Source organism: Pyrus communis, chromosome 16, assembly GCF_963583255.1.
Source record: "Pyrus communis chromosome 16, drPyrComm1.1, whole genome shotgun sequence".
NCBI classification, from domain to species: domain Eukaryota; kingdom Viridiplantae; phylum Streptophyta; class Magnoliopsida; order Rosales; family Rosaceae; genus Pyrus; species Pyrus communis.
The window spans coordinates 16256247-16271520 of NC_084818.1; the positions used below are offsets into that span (position 1 = coordinate 16256247).

Sequence of the window (15274 nt, forward strand, 5' to 3'; positions counted from 1 at the left end):
AAAAATCAAATTTATAAATAGCCCCACATACTATAATTAAACCCTAGCATCACCCTTTATTTATTCTACGTTCATTCTGATTAAAACTCTAATAGCTTTGATAGAGAAAAATAAGTTTTTCTATTGATGGATGGTGATGTTGAAGTTTTTAATCCTCCAACTAAGGTATGACTCGATTTATGGATATTTTGTTTGTTTGCTTCTACTTTGGATTAAATTTCATACTTTTTATATTATATTGTATTTGTTTTTCTCTACCGTCTGTATGCGCCCCAAAATACCAGTGCAAGGACTTTTGATTAGTACTGCAAAGACATAAAACTTGATTCTTGGTGCAAATAAAGATTGCTCAACCTTAACCACGAACTAATGGGCGGCATGTCTTGCACCTTTTTTTATTCGAAATAGCTCCAATTTGTTTATTTGTTTATTAACATAGTAGCAAAATACCCAGTCCTATATCAGTTCAAAGTTTTTTAAAAAGTACATGAAAATGCTTGATTTAAAAAGGACTGAACTGGAGCTTGCATAACATTCTCTTGGAAAATTCAAGTCTATGAAATGATCTCTTGGATCCCAAGTCCATGGATGGGTTGTGGTAGGAGAAAGAAAAAAAAAAAGCCATGGAAATGCTAGTCTTATACGACATATGCAATTATAGAGGGGCAAAGGACGCCTCTTTGAAAAAGAAAAAAAAAGATTCAATTAGATATGTTATTTTATAAAAAGAATGGGTGTAAAGATAATTTTACACTTTGAATTAGGTTTAAAAGGATAGTTTAGGTAATAAATTTGAGTTTAAAGAGATCCCACATCGCCCAGAAGAGTAGATCTTGTAAGCCTTATATGTATATTTTCATCTCTACCTAACACGAGGCCTTTTGGGAACTCATTGGCTTCGGAGTTCAACGGAACTTTGAAGTTAAGCAAGTTCGCGCGAGAGCAATCTCAAGATGGGTGATCCATTGGGAAGTTCTCGTGTAAGTTCCCAAAAGCAAAACCGTGAGGACGTGGTCGGGGCCCAAAGCGGACAATATCGTGCTATAGTGGAGTCGATCCCAAGATGTGGTGGGGGCCCGGATCGGGATGTGACAATTTGGTATCATAGCCAATCCTTGGCCGGATGTGTGCCGACGAGGACGTTGGGCCCCAAAGGGGGGGGTAGATTGTGACATTCCACATCGCCTAGGGGAGTGGATCCTGTAAGCCTTATATGTACATTCCCATCTCCACCTAGCACGAGACTGACTTCGGAGTTCAACGGAACTTCAAAGTTAAGCGAGTTCGCGCGGGAGCAATCCTATAATGGGTGACCCATTGAGAAGTTCTCGTGTGATTTCCCAGAAACAAAACCGTGAGGGCGTGGTTGGGGCCCAAAGCGGACAATATCGTGTTACGGTGGAGTTGAGCTGGAAATGTGATAATAGGGATAAAGAGAGTAAATTAGGTGTAGAAAGAAGTTAGATGGACTCAAATAAAATTTCCCTTTTTCTTATTATTAATCAATGCATTGTGTTTTGTAAGCTATGCGATTGGGATGTCTTTGGACTTGGAGTGCAATCCAAGGGTTTACCCAAAAAAATAAAAAAAATAAAAAAGATGATGTGGAGCTGATAATTTATCTTTCCAACAACTTTCATAAAAATAAATAAATAAATAAATAAATAATAAAAACATTTCCATAGAGGGCAATTTTGCAGACGGAGGGAAAAAGAGCCCGTGCTGTGCCTGTTGGACTCTCGGGGTTTTGTGTCATGATACAAAATCGAAATGGGTTTTCGCTCAAATCAGCCATCCACCAAAAATTCACCGAAGAAGTTTTCCTAGAAAATCATGCCCTTTCCTCGGTTCTTTTTCTTCTCGTCCAAACAACGCTCACAGGAGGCTCTCAATCTAATTCGGAGGTACTCACTCCACGACCCCTTTGAGATTTCTTGACTGGTAGAATTTAATTCATGTCAGTACTCTTGAATCGCTGGAATTCAATCTTTATTTTGGAATCACTCCTTTTCAATTTCACCGAATTGGGTTTTTGATATGCAGACTAGATTATATGTTGATAAATTCTTATAAATGTTTGCGTTCATATATACGCACATAAGTGTATCATTTTAAATTACATCCCAAATGTCTGTTGTTGAAAGATGCTTGGAGTAGTAGTATATGTGTTCTTATAACCTTTTTCTTGCAAATTGGTTTTGCAATGGCAAGTTCTATGTTTGGTTTTAGAACAGTTTTCACTACAACCCGAATGTGTTAATTTGAAAGATAAAATGCGTCAACTATGTGATATTTGGTTATGTTTCAGTACATTGTCTTTTACAAGTGGATGATTTTATTGGATTTTTGACCATTAACTTGATGTGGGTTTTTTGGGGTTTTATGTTTCATCCCACTATTGAGCACATTGGGGTTTTGAATTGAAGAACGTAAAATTCCAAATGGATTTTTGTCGGTTATATGTGAAGTGGAATTCACCATTCTGGCAAGCATAAATCTATATTCTAATCCCCATTTGGAGATACCGCTCAAAGTTCTGTTTCATGTTTCCTTTAGCATTTGAGTTTTGACTAAATCGCTTGTGCTTGCTATAGGTCTGGCTTCTCTAAGAAAATTCAGTCACGTAATTATGCCAAGTCATCGAACCATGCTAATGGGAAGACAGATGTTAGACGTCCTATGAATGTAGAAACACCACCGGCTTCTCGCTCATGGGGCAACTTTGTTATTGTATGCAGCCTTCACCTTTATGTTCTCTTATCAGTGTTATTATCTACATCTTCTTGCTTTCAGATGTAGTGAAAAATGAGCATCTGTCTCATGCTTTTCCGGGATTGAGTTCCCTTTATTTAATGTAAACAGATTGTCTCTAACCTCTATTGATATTGTTCATAATATACTTTTTCTGCAGCCGGTTGCTGGTATACTAGGATTTGCTGGTATCGCAACTTTCATTCGCTATAACGATGAGAGGAGAGTAACTTTGAAAGGTACAGTTTCGGCCTGTGATATTGCTATGTAACTGTGTTTGGTTTGAAGAAGTTGGAATACATTTACTTAGTTATGTGGCCTTTTTATATAATTTTGTTTTCTTGTTCTTCCTCCTTATTTGTTCCATTAAGTGGAATCCAATCATTTGTTGGTATAAAATGGTATTTAAGTTAAATGGCTAATTTTATCTGTCAAAGATAGCTCATTTCAGCAACTTAAGAGTCTTTGCTTCTGACTGTAAAAGCGTTTGAAGTTTTTAAGGGATTATTTGATGTTAGCCTTGACGTGTGAAATACAAGAGGTTTCATGATGAATGTATACCTCCAATCTGAAATCTCTAGGATATTGGTTATAAAATCATTTATCTAGTGAAATTAGACTGTTTATGTGAAGTGTTACTGGTTTGGCCATCATGCCATTTTCTTTTGAGATAAATCATTAATGTCTGTTTTGTACATTAGTTGGAAAATGTTTAATAGGATTTCTTGGTTTCAAAAGTAAACAAAACTTGCGGCACATATGTCATGTTGAACCCTCAGTTAGGATTTATTTTGGGCGTAGACAAATTGTTCTTCATGCAGGACTACATCTTTTGTTCCTTTTCTTCATTTAATAGCTTTTGCATTATGAATGAGTAACATAAACAATTTTGTCTTGTGAACTTGTTGTTATGTTTGACAATACAGGATAGGAATGGTTGGTATGACAGTTTAATAATGGCTGAATGAGTTTATATTGTTTGTAATACTAAGTTTGGTGATTTTCTTGTGCTAATCTGCAATGGCTTGGGTTTGGCTTGACTGACAGCCATATTAAACACTACTACTGATAACTGAAATGGAACCCTAAAAGTGATATAAGTGGTATGAAGGAAAACAATGAAAACCTCGGTACTTTTATGTTCTATCTTCATAGCTTCATTTTCCACTCGAGAAAACTTAGAGTGACATACAGGTGATGGCATAATTACGTATGAGGAGTGAGGCCTAATCTTGTCATGGTATTCGGTATTCTCTAAGGTAATTGGCACCCCAAGATTTATCCTACCTGAGTTTTTGCTGTAACTAGTCTGTGTCAGGCTATAAAACATGATGGCTTGCAGCGTTGCGGCGTATTATCATGTACAGGGACTAATGGGTTAGTGTATGGGTTCTCGATTTGTGCAAATTACTTGTGGGGAGGGAAATAGGCGCCCAAGCAAGCAGGTCTTACATTAAGCATGAGATATTGTTACTAGGTTGAGAAATTCGTTGGAGTAAGGCCTAGAGTTACTGCAGCCAATGTTTAGGTATTATTAGAAAATGGTAATTATGTGTTAAGTTATGATTTTGAAGGGTAAATTAAATGCCTTCCCGCGAACTTTGTTTCAGGCCAAGTTTGGAATATTGTGATCAGTTACTTATATCTATGCAAATCATTTTTTAATCAGTTACAACATTTGGAGAGAGGATTTGGACTTGGAACCTGTTTAGAGGAGAGGTGTGGATACCAATTGGGTTATACCGTAATCAAAATCAATAGGAAGCGAAACAGAATATAGGGTAATCAGCCCTTTATGCTCTCAGATATTACGGTAGTATCAAATTACCCACCAGACATTTTTTCCCCCAGCCAATTTAGGACCTGAAATATATAAAATGGTAAATCTAGGACACACCGTCAGATTCCTTGCAATTCCATCCAAGCTGTTGTCAAATAAAGTCAGGTGACCTATCTTCGAAGTTGTCATTTATCGCAGATGTTTTACAACCCCCATGTACCATTACAGAAGGTTCAAGCCTCCTCAATTGGAATCACTTGAAAAACAAGGCAGCTTCCTCAGTTATCCGAGCTTGGGGTTCCTCTGTTATGTAGCCACTTCGTAGCTCTGTTTGTCTTTGCACCCAAATTTAACGGGAGATAACAGAGAAAAAAGAAAGAATACCAATATTTAAGAATCCCCCTATCACTTACCCAACATCTCTATTCCCTAATAGAGTACCCCTACCCCAGATTATATTATCTGAAAATTCAATGGGGTACTTGATGACCCAATTCCATATCAGTTTCTACGTTCAATAGCTGTGCTGGGTGGAAAATATTACAAATCAGACTTGTAGACAAGTCTGAGCTCATTGATTTGGACAAGGAATACTTCGCCAACACTGCTTAAGTGAAACTTCAAAGCCCAAAGACGTAAAAAAGTTTGATTTTATGGCAATCTTGAATATGCTTTTGGACAATAAGAGGGCAACGATGTAGCTGGTTTGGTTTGGATGTGTGCACTCGGTTGGAGGTTTGGAAATTGGTAGGGACAAATTTGATTGAAATGGAGGAAGTGGGCTGACGATGATGGATGATGTGATTTTCGTTTTGCAATTGTTCTCTTGGAGAAATTCCGATGGAGGAGGCTTGATCTTTATGCAGTCTGATCGATCTCTGTACTGTATGGGGCTGCAAGGGTTGTAGAATATCTGACTAAGCTGCCCTCAAAAGTGAGTCGCGTGGTGGATACATGAATCTACTTGATGCTAGCTTGGATGGAATTGCTAGGAACGTGACGTGTCCTAGATTGACCATTTTAATAAAATTGAGATCATAAATTGGCTGAATAAAAGTCTTGAGGGGTAAATTGACACTTAATAGTTCAGGGAGCAAAAATCTGATTACCCAAGATTATAATATCTTTCCATATGAGGTTCATGTGCATCTCACCTATTCAATATCTACTCATTTGGTATAACTTCAACTTTGTCTGAAATCTTATGAGAAATTCATAATAAATTTAGTTCCTCATTGAACTCTGTGTGAGAATGTGAGGACAAAGTCCTACTACATTGGTGAAGGATCAAACCATGCAAGGGCTTCTAAGGAGTTGGGCTACTCCGCATATTGCCAATTGGTTTTATGGTGGAACCTCAACTTTCTTCACTCTGTTATCCCCATGTTAAAAGAACATCTAGCTTCCCTATTTGAAAACTTAATGGCTCTTCAAGTTTGTTCCTGATTGAATTGATATAGAAAGGACTGTTTATTTCGTAAGGCCAAGTGATAATCCCTTTTCTTACTTTTTCCTTCTGAGCAGGCCAGGGTAACAACCAGTGCATGAACAATGTCAGGGGCCCGATAATCGGTGGTCCATTCACTTTAGTAGACACAGAGAATCACACGGTCACTGAACGGAATCTATTAGGAAACTGGGTTCTTCTCTACTTTGGATATACTTCTTCTCCTGATGTTGGACCGGAGCAAATCCAGATGATGGCCAAGACGATAAACATATTAGGTTTGCGACGCTTGTTAACATTTCATATGTGAACACAATTTTGAGGTTTGATTGCTGATGCGCTTCGTTCTCTTTTTTGCTTTCATAAGAGTCGAGATATAATTTGAAGGGTCTACCGGTATTTGTTACACTTGATCCAGAACGTGACAACCCTTCTCATCTTCGTGCCTACCTCAAAGGTCCAAATTCTTCTACAGCCCAGTTTGTAATTTTATATTCAAATTGTTTATACACAGATGGTTTAGTTAATATCTCCTTTTGGCTTCCCCACCCACCTCACTCAAAGTTTTCATGGACAGAGTTTGATTCAAGGATTGTGGGGTTAACTGGACCTGTATCAGCTATAAGGCAGATAGCTCAGGAATACCGTGCTTATTTTAAGAAGGTTGAAGAAGACGGAGATGACTATCTCGTTGAGTCTTCCCACAACATGTGAGCCACTAGCTTAAATCTTTTCCTTTTCAAGTTTTCTGGTTATTAGCTTATAGTGGCCGTAATTTGTATTGAAACAAGCAGGTATTTGATGAACCCAAACATGGAAGTCGTGAGATGCTTTGGTGTAGAGTACAATGCTGAAGAACTGTCAGAAGCAATAGTAAAGGAACTGAAAAGAACCTCAACTTAAGAGCCGAAAGGTTTTGCAAGGCGTAATGGAGATTTTACATTCCTCCCATCCTTCATTCTCTCTCTCTTAGGCATACATATCACAGAATTTGATCGCCACTCTTGATTAGGTAGCAGTTTAGAACTTTCACAGTTTCTTGGTTCAGAATTTTTTTGTTTTTGTTTTTGTTTTTTAATGCTACCTCAAGTTCGGTTCATTTCTTAACCTCATTGGTTGTAGACAAGAACATGTAACTTTCTTTTCTCAAATTGTTGGGTGATCGAGTCCTTATTACTTGCAATGATGAGACATGTTATAGGCAATTAAAACGTCTATGGGTCCAATCCGTTGTTTGATGGTATTGAATGTAATTTTGGTTATGTTACCCAACCTCACACGGGTTACAAGCCAATCTGCACAAGGCAAAGTCGGTACCTCGTGCACGTTGACCTTGTTCTCGAGTTTGAAATCACTCTGGCGATTACTTGCGGCTGCTTCAACTTCTGTCGAGAGACTTCGTTAGCAACTCGGAGGACCTGAAGCGGATCTTTCGTGTTATGCGCGACGTGGTGGAGAGATCGCTAAGGAGACACAGCTGGTGTCTGGATTTTGAGTGCCCTGAATAACAACACCAATGTAGCACCACTTAACTAGGTTTGCATGCTCTCATTAAATCTGCCTAAACCAAACCAAGTTTTGAGCCCATACGTTCATGAGTTGAAGAATGATTTTCATATCATCTCTTGTTTCACATTTTATGCTTTTTGTTTTTCCTGCTAACGTGTATTTATACATTTATTAAGTAATATTCGGAACTTATCTGATTTATAAAAATAAAGATTCGAACTTGAGTGCAAAGAAACAATGCGCTGCACGATATACACACATTTAAGTTTGGGTCCTACGTGGGATGTTGAAACCAACAGAGACATGCCAAGCTCAAAGGAAATGAAGGCAATGACAGATTGACATTAGGTTGTGGTGACTGGTGAGTCAGTCTGAGCTGTGCTTTCGTTTCTAAAAATCTAGAGATCGTCATTTAACGCAAGACCGGGTCTTCTGCTTCCACCTCTGCACCGCACCAGAGAACAAAAAACACAAAAGAAAACGTGAAGAAAAAGAAACATAACAAAAAACAAATCCAGAAACAGAAACTCAAAAAATAAAAACCAGAACAAGATTCAACACCAGCTATTACAGTCTATGTTTTTTTATTTTTTATTTTGTAAAATTTTATTTTATACAAGAACAAACCCGTAAACAGTTATTCTCTTTTCCTGCCCCTGATTAGCTAATGATGCAATCCATTTTCGTCTCTCTTGCACAGAGCAGAGAGAAATCAAGGAGGCATTGTTTCTAGATTCGCAGGCAGATGGCCACTCAGCTCCAGGAGGCCATGCACATAATCTCCTGCTTCCTCTCTCATTTTTTTAATCATTTTTAATCCTTTTTTTTTTTTTTTTTTTTTTTTTTTTCATGCACTTGATGTTCTTCTCTTGGTTTTGTTACGTCACACCATGCGCAAATTTGATCAGGGTGAGAGATAGCAATTAATAAAAAATGGGAGACTCGCCGGAGAAGAAATCAGGTTGCGGCATCTTGAGTGCTGTTTTTGGGCGGAATAGTTTCTGGCCGAGAAGAACAGCTTCTACGGCTTCTCTTCCGGTATCCAACAACAACAATGCCACGTTAGTTAAAACACCAAGCACTCCCAATTCCAAACGGCGTCGTGGTGGCTCCGATGAGGCTTCCTTCCTTGATTCATCAAGCAATGTACCATCAGATCATTCATCGAAACCAATCACAAAGCCTTCCCAGTATAGTAATAGGGCACCCCCTATACAACAGCAGCAGCAGCAGCAACAACAACAACAACAGCAACAGCAACAACAACAACAACAACAACACCACCACCAACACCACCAACAAAAAATGGTGCCAAGCCAAGGTTATGTGAACCAAGGCCGAAGGGTTCCAAAGGAGGCGGTTGGCATATCTGGGGAGCTTGAGAGCATGATTACTGATCATCAAAAATCAAAAGGGAGTAGTAGCCTTGTTAGGGCTTCATCCAGCAATGTTATGCTTTTCGGAAATTTGGGTAACTTGAGACAACCTGGTGGCGGTGGTGGTGGAGGCGGCGGAAATGCAAGCCCGTATAATGTTCTTGATTATCTTCCAAAGACTGCTAGAGAGGAAGCTCCAATGCCGACTCATGTAAACGTGGGGAAGACAAGTACTGCTAGGGAAGAGAAGAGACGAAGTGAGCCGGAACCACCTGCTTCCTTATGTCGCGCATTGTCTACTAGAATGGACCCCGAAACATTGAAGATCATGGGCAATGAAGATTACAAGAACGGAAGATTTGCAGAAGCATTGGCTTTGTATGATGCTGCAATTTCTATTGACCCCAATAAGGCTTCTTATAGGAGCAACAAGAGTGCCGCATTAACCGCTCTAGGTGAAATTCTTGAGGCAGTTTTTGAGTGCAGAGAAGCCATACGGATTGAACCCCACTATCATAGGGCTCATCATCGTCTGGCAACATTATATCTTAGGTACAGCATAAAATTCCACATGTCAGCTTCATTTTGGAGTTGCAACTTTTGTCTTTAAAATTCTGTTACGCCTAGTTGTTCTTAAAATTAATGTGTTATGTACATATAGATTAGGGGAAGCAGAAAAAGCTTTGTATCACTACAAGCATGCTGGACCAGAGGCTGATCAAGAGGACATTGCTAAAGTAAAAACTCTTCAGGCCTGCCTGAACAAGTGCACAGAGGCTCGTAGGTTAAGAGATTGGAACACCCTCATAAAGGAATCCCAAAGCGTTATATTAGCCGGTGCAGATTCAGCGCCCCAGGTCAGACATAAAATTATCAAATTCCAGTCTCATCGTCACTAGAATTGCTTCTCTCTTATTCTCTAGTAGATGTCCCTTGAATAAGTCTATAAGAATTTGTTTCTCAACTTTACCTGAAAATGTGATGCATCTCGAAAGTTTCTTTCAAATGTAGAAAAAAAAAATGTCTTGTGGATTGACTAATATTGATTTCATTTTTACACTCCACGAAGATATATGCTTTGCAAGCGGAGGCCTTGTTGAAGCTCAATAGGCACAAGGAAGCAGATGAAGCATTATCCAGGGGTCCAAATTTTGATGTTGATGCCTGCACCAAATTCTTCGGCCCAATTGGTAACGCGAATTTGTTAGCAACACGAGCTCAGGTGGACATGGTTGCTGGCAGGTAGTGTATTTTATATCTTTATAGTAGCTGTTTTAGTTACGATTATCCTAATCCTTATGCAGTCTCCAAAGGAAGAACGTTCATAAAAAAGAAATTAAGAAAAAGGAAATATCATTGGAAACACATACATTAAGCTTTTTCTTAATTTGGTCAAATAATTTTTTTATTTGTTTTGCAATGGTTTGGCAGATTGGATGATGCATTAGAGGCAGCTCAACGAGCATCACAGCTTGACTCAAACAACAGGGAAGCAAACATGGTCATGAGAAAGGCTCGAGCTGTTGTGGTAGCTCGATCAAAAGGCAACGAGCTTTTCAAGACAGCAAGGTTCTCAGAGGCATGTGCTGCATACGGGGAGGGACTTGAGCACGATCCTTATAACTCGGTGTTATTATGCAACCGTGCTGCTTGTCGTTCAAAACTTGGCCAATTAGATAAAGCAATTGAGGACTGTACAGCTGCCCTTAATGTCCGCCCATCTTACAGCAAGGCTAGATTAAGAAGAGCAGATTGCAATGCTAAGGTGACCGCTGTACTCATTCATATATCCACATCTTTCCTGTAAAAAACAATTTTCAAGTTGTTCATATTGTTGCTCTTTCATTATGTTACTAGTGAGTTGTAATGTTTATGTTGACGTACCAAGCAGTTGAAAAAATGGGAAGCTTCAATACAAGACTATGAGATTTTGATAAAGGAAGCACCAGAGGATGAGGAGGTAAACTGTGCTTTGTCTGAGGCGCGGGTGCAGCTCAGAAAACAGCGAGGCTAACAAGAGAGCTTAGACGTGGACAATGGAAACAAGCCAATGCAACTAAATTAGAACGCAATAGCCATGAAAGAAAGTTGCCCTTCTGCAATTGGATGGCTCTTGGAGCTCAAGAAGAGACACAGAACTTATGAGTGGTAGGAAAAAAAACAAAAGATGATTTTTCAAATAGGGGACTGAAAGTGGCAATTCATACAATGTACACAGATACGTGACCCAATTTTCTTTTATGTATAGTTGTATTTGTGCAATTCTTTCTGGGAAATGTATTTGATATTGCTTATAAAAGTTGTCAAAAAAGTACTTGGGAGAAACCTTGAATTCTTTGTTTCTGCAAGCCGAAATGTTTCCCTCATTACCGATGTTGCACCGATATGGATACTATAAGATTCGTACTTTGCTACTCTTAATTTTTTAGAAAAGCTAATAAAAAAAATTTCAAAATTTTGAGTTTTAACAAAAAATTATGTAATAACTTTATTTAATGGTTAGTAGAAAGCCCAATATTAAATCAATCCAAATAAAATGACCCAACCAAAATAACATAATAATTTCTCAATTTTACTTTGACGCTTTTAGGTTACGTAAGTTTTGTTTTTTTGTTAGTTTAGTTATGTCTACAAATAGAGTTATAAAGACCATGTGTTTGAAAATTTTCAGATAACCCATTAGTTTTAGGCCAAATCAGATAATGATCCCTGTGATCATAAGATATTCGAAAGATAGTTCTTGTGCAAAAAAAAACTCAGATTTAAACCCTTGTGGTGTACTCCATTCGTAAATTTAGTCCAAAAATGATTTTTCCATTAACTATTTGTTAATACATGGATAAAATTGTACTTTGACATATGCACCTTCTTATTCCTCGTCTTTATATTGTCCAATGTATAAGAACAAGGTCTGTAATTTGTACTTTCACAACACCATGTCCGAGAAGTATGGATAAGAAGAAAGTCTGTAATTTGTATTTGTACAACACCATGTCTGATTCAAATTCAATCAGCATAAACTTGCCAGCACAAATGTCATGTCAGTTTGTTTCAAATTATCTTGTCAATCGTTGTATCGCAATCACAAACAAATTAAGAGGTCTCCGATTCCAATTCCGGTATCTACCATTACAAAACTAGAACACAAAATCGAACCGAACGAAAATTATCATAACAGTTTTTGAATAAATTTCGATTTATTCGAAACAAATCAAAGCTTCCTCCCAGAAATGTAATTTCTTTTCAATTCTCCACAACTTCATTAGAAAATTAAAGCAACAAGCACAGGGATTTAGATCCGAATTTTTTTAGCACATGAGCTATTTTCCAAATACCTTATGACCACAGGGATCATTTATCCGATTTGGCCTTAGTTTTAAACCAAATGCAAACCACGTTTCCTTCCTACTCAAGAGTTAATGCCCCATGTGGGGTCCCACCATTAACTTGTTTAAAAAATTAACTAGCCTTTTCTCATGCGCATGCGAGAGGCCTTTTTAGGGGCGCTACGCGCCCCTTAAAGACGGGGTTTGCTTGCTTTAATTATGTTTCTTACTGTTTAACATTGTTCTTTCGTAAGAAATTGTTTTATGAATTGTGCATGCGAGAGAGGCTTTTACCTATTATTGATAAGTCCCCCCTAAGATGTGGATACTCTCTCACACACCGCAGTGCCTTTACCTGTCTTCTCTAACATACCTTCGCAAGCATGTTATATTAACTTATTTTCTTTAATATTACCTTCACAAGCATGTTCCTAACCCTTTGAGACTATGGATCTTGAGATGCATCGAAGTTTCACATAATGAGAAGATATGAGACATTTACAAACATTTAACAAACAGTATTGTATATATTTACCATGAACATAGTACCAACATAAACTTACACCTTAATCCATGTGATAAGTAGTATTTTACAATACAAAGCTATCAATCTCATTGTTTATTTGAACCATCTCTCCATAATTGTTTCCTGTACAAATTTGTGGATGATCCTGCAATTGAAAAACCCAAAAGTGTCGTAAAAACAACCAAGAGAAAACAGAAGCTAAAAGAAATCACACTAAAAAAAAAAATCAATTGAAATTAAGCAATCATTGTGCACTTGATTGACCCTAAAGTGACGTATAAATGCCAATTGCCAAAAAAATTAAGAAACCATTTTGAAATTAAACATACATTGTTGTAGTAAGAAAAAACCTCAAATGTGCAGTATAATTGAATTAACTCCAAACAATTGAAGTAAATTGTTAGGTAAGGTAAATGGAGGGAATTAAAGAATGCCAAAACCACAATAACTTCATATTACATTAACATTTTGACTAATATGTTATAAGCACAACCAACTCATCCATATTAAGAACCCAACAGAGTTAGAAACCAAATGATGCAATCTGCCAATTAATTGTTTCATGCATCATCTTGTGAACGAAAGGAAAGATATGAAAAGAAAATAAATTCAACAAAACTGGAAAAATGAAGAGAAGAAATTCCACTTATGAAAGGTGGTTAGATAAAAAAACCAAAATGAATCAAAAGTAGAAGAATTTCCACAACCAACCTGCGTATTTATCCTATACAGCATTCGTTGTCAAACTCTTCAGTCAAAGCTCTACACATTGCTTCTATCTGTGAGATGAATATGACAAACATCTGAGGTTGAATTAGTGAATCTCAAATACACTGGAAAAGAGAAAATGCAGGCCACATCTTGATCAACAAAATTAGAGAAAATGGCGGATAAAAAACAGAAAGTGAAATCAATTCTGTACTCATGATAAGTTTATAATTATATATATTTTACATCAAATTCACTTGTCTTTTCTTAGTTGATTCCTTTTATTTTTTGAGCTATTTACTTTGTTTTTGTGTTTTGTGGGATTTGTCAAGCAAAGAAAAAAAATAGCACAAGTAGAATTTTAACTAACAAATTCATCTAAACTGTCTGTGCAGGTCAGCTGACTTTGGAAGCAAGTTGCAAACAACTCAGAATGAGTTAGAGAAGCCTTATATGCTTGGAAAGCTACGGGTGTCTATTTTCTGGAGCATTTCATGGATTACTAATATCATTTTTCTAGAAGAAGTTATGGTCGTTTTAACACTGAAAGGTTCCTAAGAGGCTGAGCAATTTGTAACTGACAAGAAAACATTGAAAGCAATAAATCCAATAAAACTAGCAGCCAAAACTGATGCAGCCAAGAACAAGCCAGCTGACACCTATTCAAATATCAGAGGAAATGGAAAATTAAGTGGGGGTAATGAGCATAAAGGCTACCTAAAGAGTTACAATTGTTTTACCATTTTCTCTCACTTATTGTCATCACTAAATGGCTGTTAGTGGGGTGACTTATGGAGAAGAAACTGGGGCAGCAAGCAAGAAGAAAAAGGATGTAGGTTTCAGCGGCAAAAGGTGGAAAAAAAAAAGGGTGAAGCAAAAGATAGGAAAAAAAAAAAAAAAAAAAAAAAGAAGGAAAGGAAGGAAAAAAAGGCAAGGCTCCTGTGTTGGGGAAGGAAGGAAAGGAAGGAGGAAATCTTGACATTCTCTTCTTTCGGTTTTATCTTCTCATACCCATGTTTTTCTTTTGGTTTTATTTGAGAATAATGTGTAACTAAATTTTTAGTAGTTAGGGGTTGTTTTGAAGCCCCTAATATGATTGCAAGTTTGTTATGACATTTCGTTTGAATTACTTTTATGAATGGATGAAAATTGGTTCACTACTTGTCTCATTGATGAATTCTTTATGTGTTTTCTACGGATGCATACTTAGTAAACATATCTAGGATTCTAATGCTATGAATATGTGTGTGCCTCGAATGAGGACCTACATATGTTCTAGAGTAGTACTTGTTAATTGCGATTAACATGTGAACTAATTTCTAGGATAAGTAAGACAATACTAGTACTTACGATGCCTTGTGATGACTCAAACTCTTTTCGTTCTTAATGATTTCTACTTGTTAAATCTATGAACACGCTATTCTAGATTGCATGCTAGGGACTAAGTTAAGAACGCCATTCTGTTAACATACCACATAAGAAAGAGTAATAGGTTGAGTTCTAACATTGAGCCAACTTGAGCATCTTCATCCGGAAATAGAAGGAATTTGAATGAAACATAACATGTTTGCATGATTATTTGGTGGTGGATAGCAATTCCCCTAACTCGTTTTTCTTAATTTGTGAACTACTTAAAATCTGTTTCTGTTATATTTTTGTTCGATTTAATTTAAATAGCAAATCAACTCCAAAAATCCTAAAAATTTGTGAGAGTGTAACTCTGTATGTCTAGTATCTACATATAAAATTTCGTAGACTTTAGATAAGTGTAAGTCAGTCTAATAATTATTTTTCGGTGGCTAGCCAGTAGGGACATCGGCCCAGTTTTTGTGACATTTTAAGTAGTTAGAT

At 37.2% G+C, this 15274-nt stretch overlaps 2 protein-coding genes across 2 annotated transcripts; both read left to right on the forward strand.

Moving 5' to 3' along the window:
- Window positions 1-1693: 1693 nt before the first annotated feature.
- Window positions 1694-7151, forward strand: LOC137720592 (protein SCO1 homolog 2, mitochondrial). The gene is made up of 7 exons (XM_068459682.1): window positions 1694-1904; window positions 2595-2730; window positions 2912-2990; window positions 6056-6256; window positions 6346-6435; window positions 6556-6688; window positions 6773-7151. Exons 1-7 carry the CDS (start codon window positions 1834-1836, stop codon window positions 6879-6881), a joined length of 819 nt encoding a protein of 272 aa, XP_068315783.1. The 5' UTR covers window positions 1694-1833; the 3' UTR covers window positions 6882-7151.
- A 1048-nt stretch (window positions 7152-8199) lies between these two features.
- Window positions 8200-10991, forward strand: LOC137719540 (inactive TPR repeat-containing thioredoxin TTL3-like). Its single transcript, XM_068458579.1, has 5 exons — window positions 8200-9415; window positions 9525-9720; window positions 9933-10105; window positions 10295-10628; window positions 10755-10991. The coding sequence occupies exons 1-5, from the start codon at window positions 8421-8423 to the stop codon at window positions 10875-10877; spliced, it is 1821 nt and encodes a 606-aa protein (XP_068314680.1). The 5' UTR covers window positions 8200-8420; the 3' UTR covers window positions 10878-10991.
- Window positions 10992-15274: the final 4283 nt, after the last annotated feature.

Bases quoted from the DNA above. Each gene is read 5' to 3' on its own strand.
- LOC137720592 (XM_068459682.1), top strand. From the start codon at position 1,834: ATGCCCTTTCCTCGGTTCTTTTTCTTCTCGTCCAAACAACGCTCACAG. The intron at 1,905-2,594 runs GTACTCACTCCA...TGCTTGCTATAG, and splicing joins GCTCTCAATCTAATTCGGAG to GTCTGGCTTCTCTAAGAAAA. The intron at 2,731-2,911 runs GTATGCAGCCTT...CTTTTTCTGCAG, and splicing joins CATGGGGCAACTTTGTTATT to CCGGTTGCTGGTATACTAGG.
- LOC137719540 (XM_068458579.1), top strand. From the start codon at position 8,421: ATGGGAGACTCGCCGGAGAAGAAATCAGGTTGCGGCATCTTGAGTGCT. The intron at 9,721-9,932 runs GTCAGACATAAA...CACTCCACGAAG, and splicing joins GTGCAGATTCAGCGCCCCAG to ATATATGCTTTGCAAGCGGA. The intron at 10,106-10,294 runs GTAGTGTATTTT...ATGGTTTGGCAG, and splicing joins GTGGACATGGTTGCTGGCAG to ATTGGATGATGCATTAGAGG.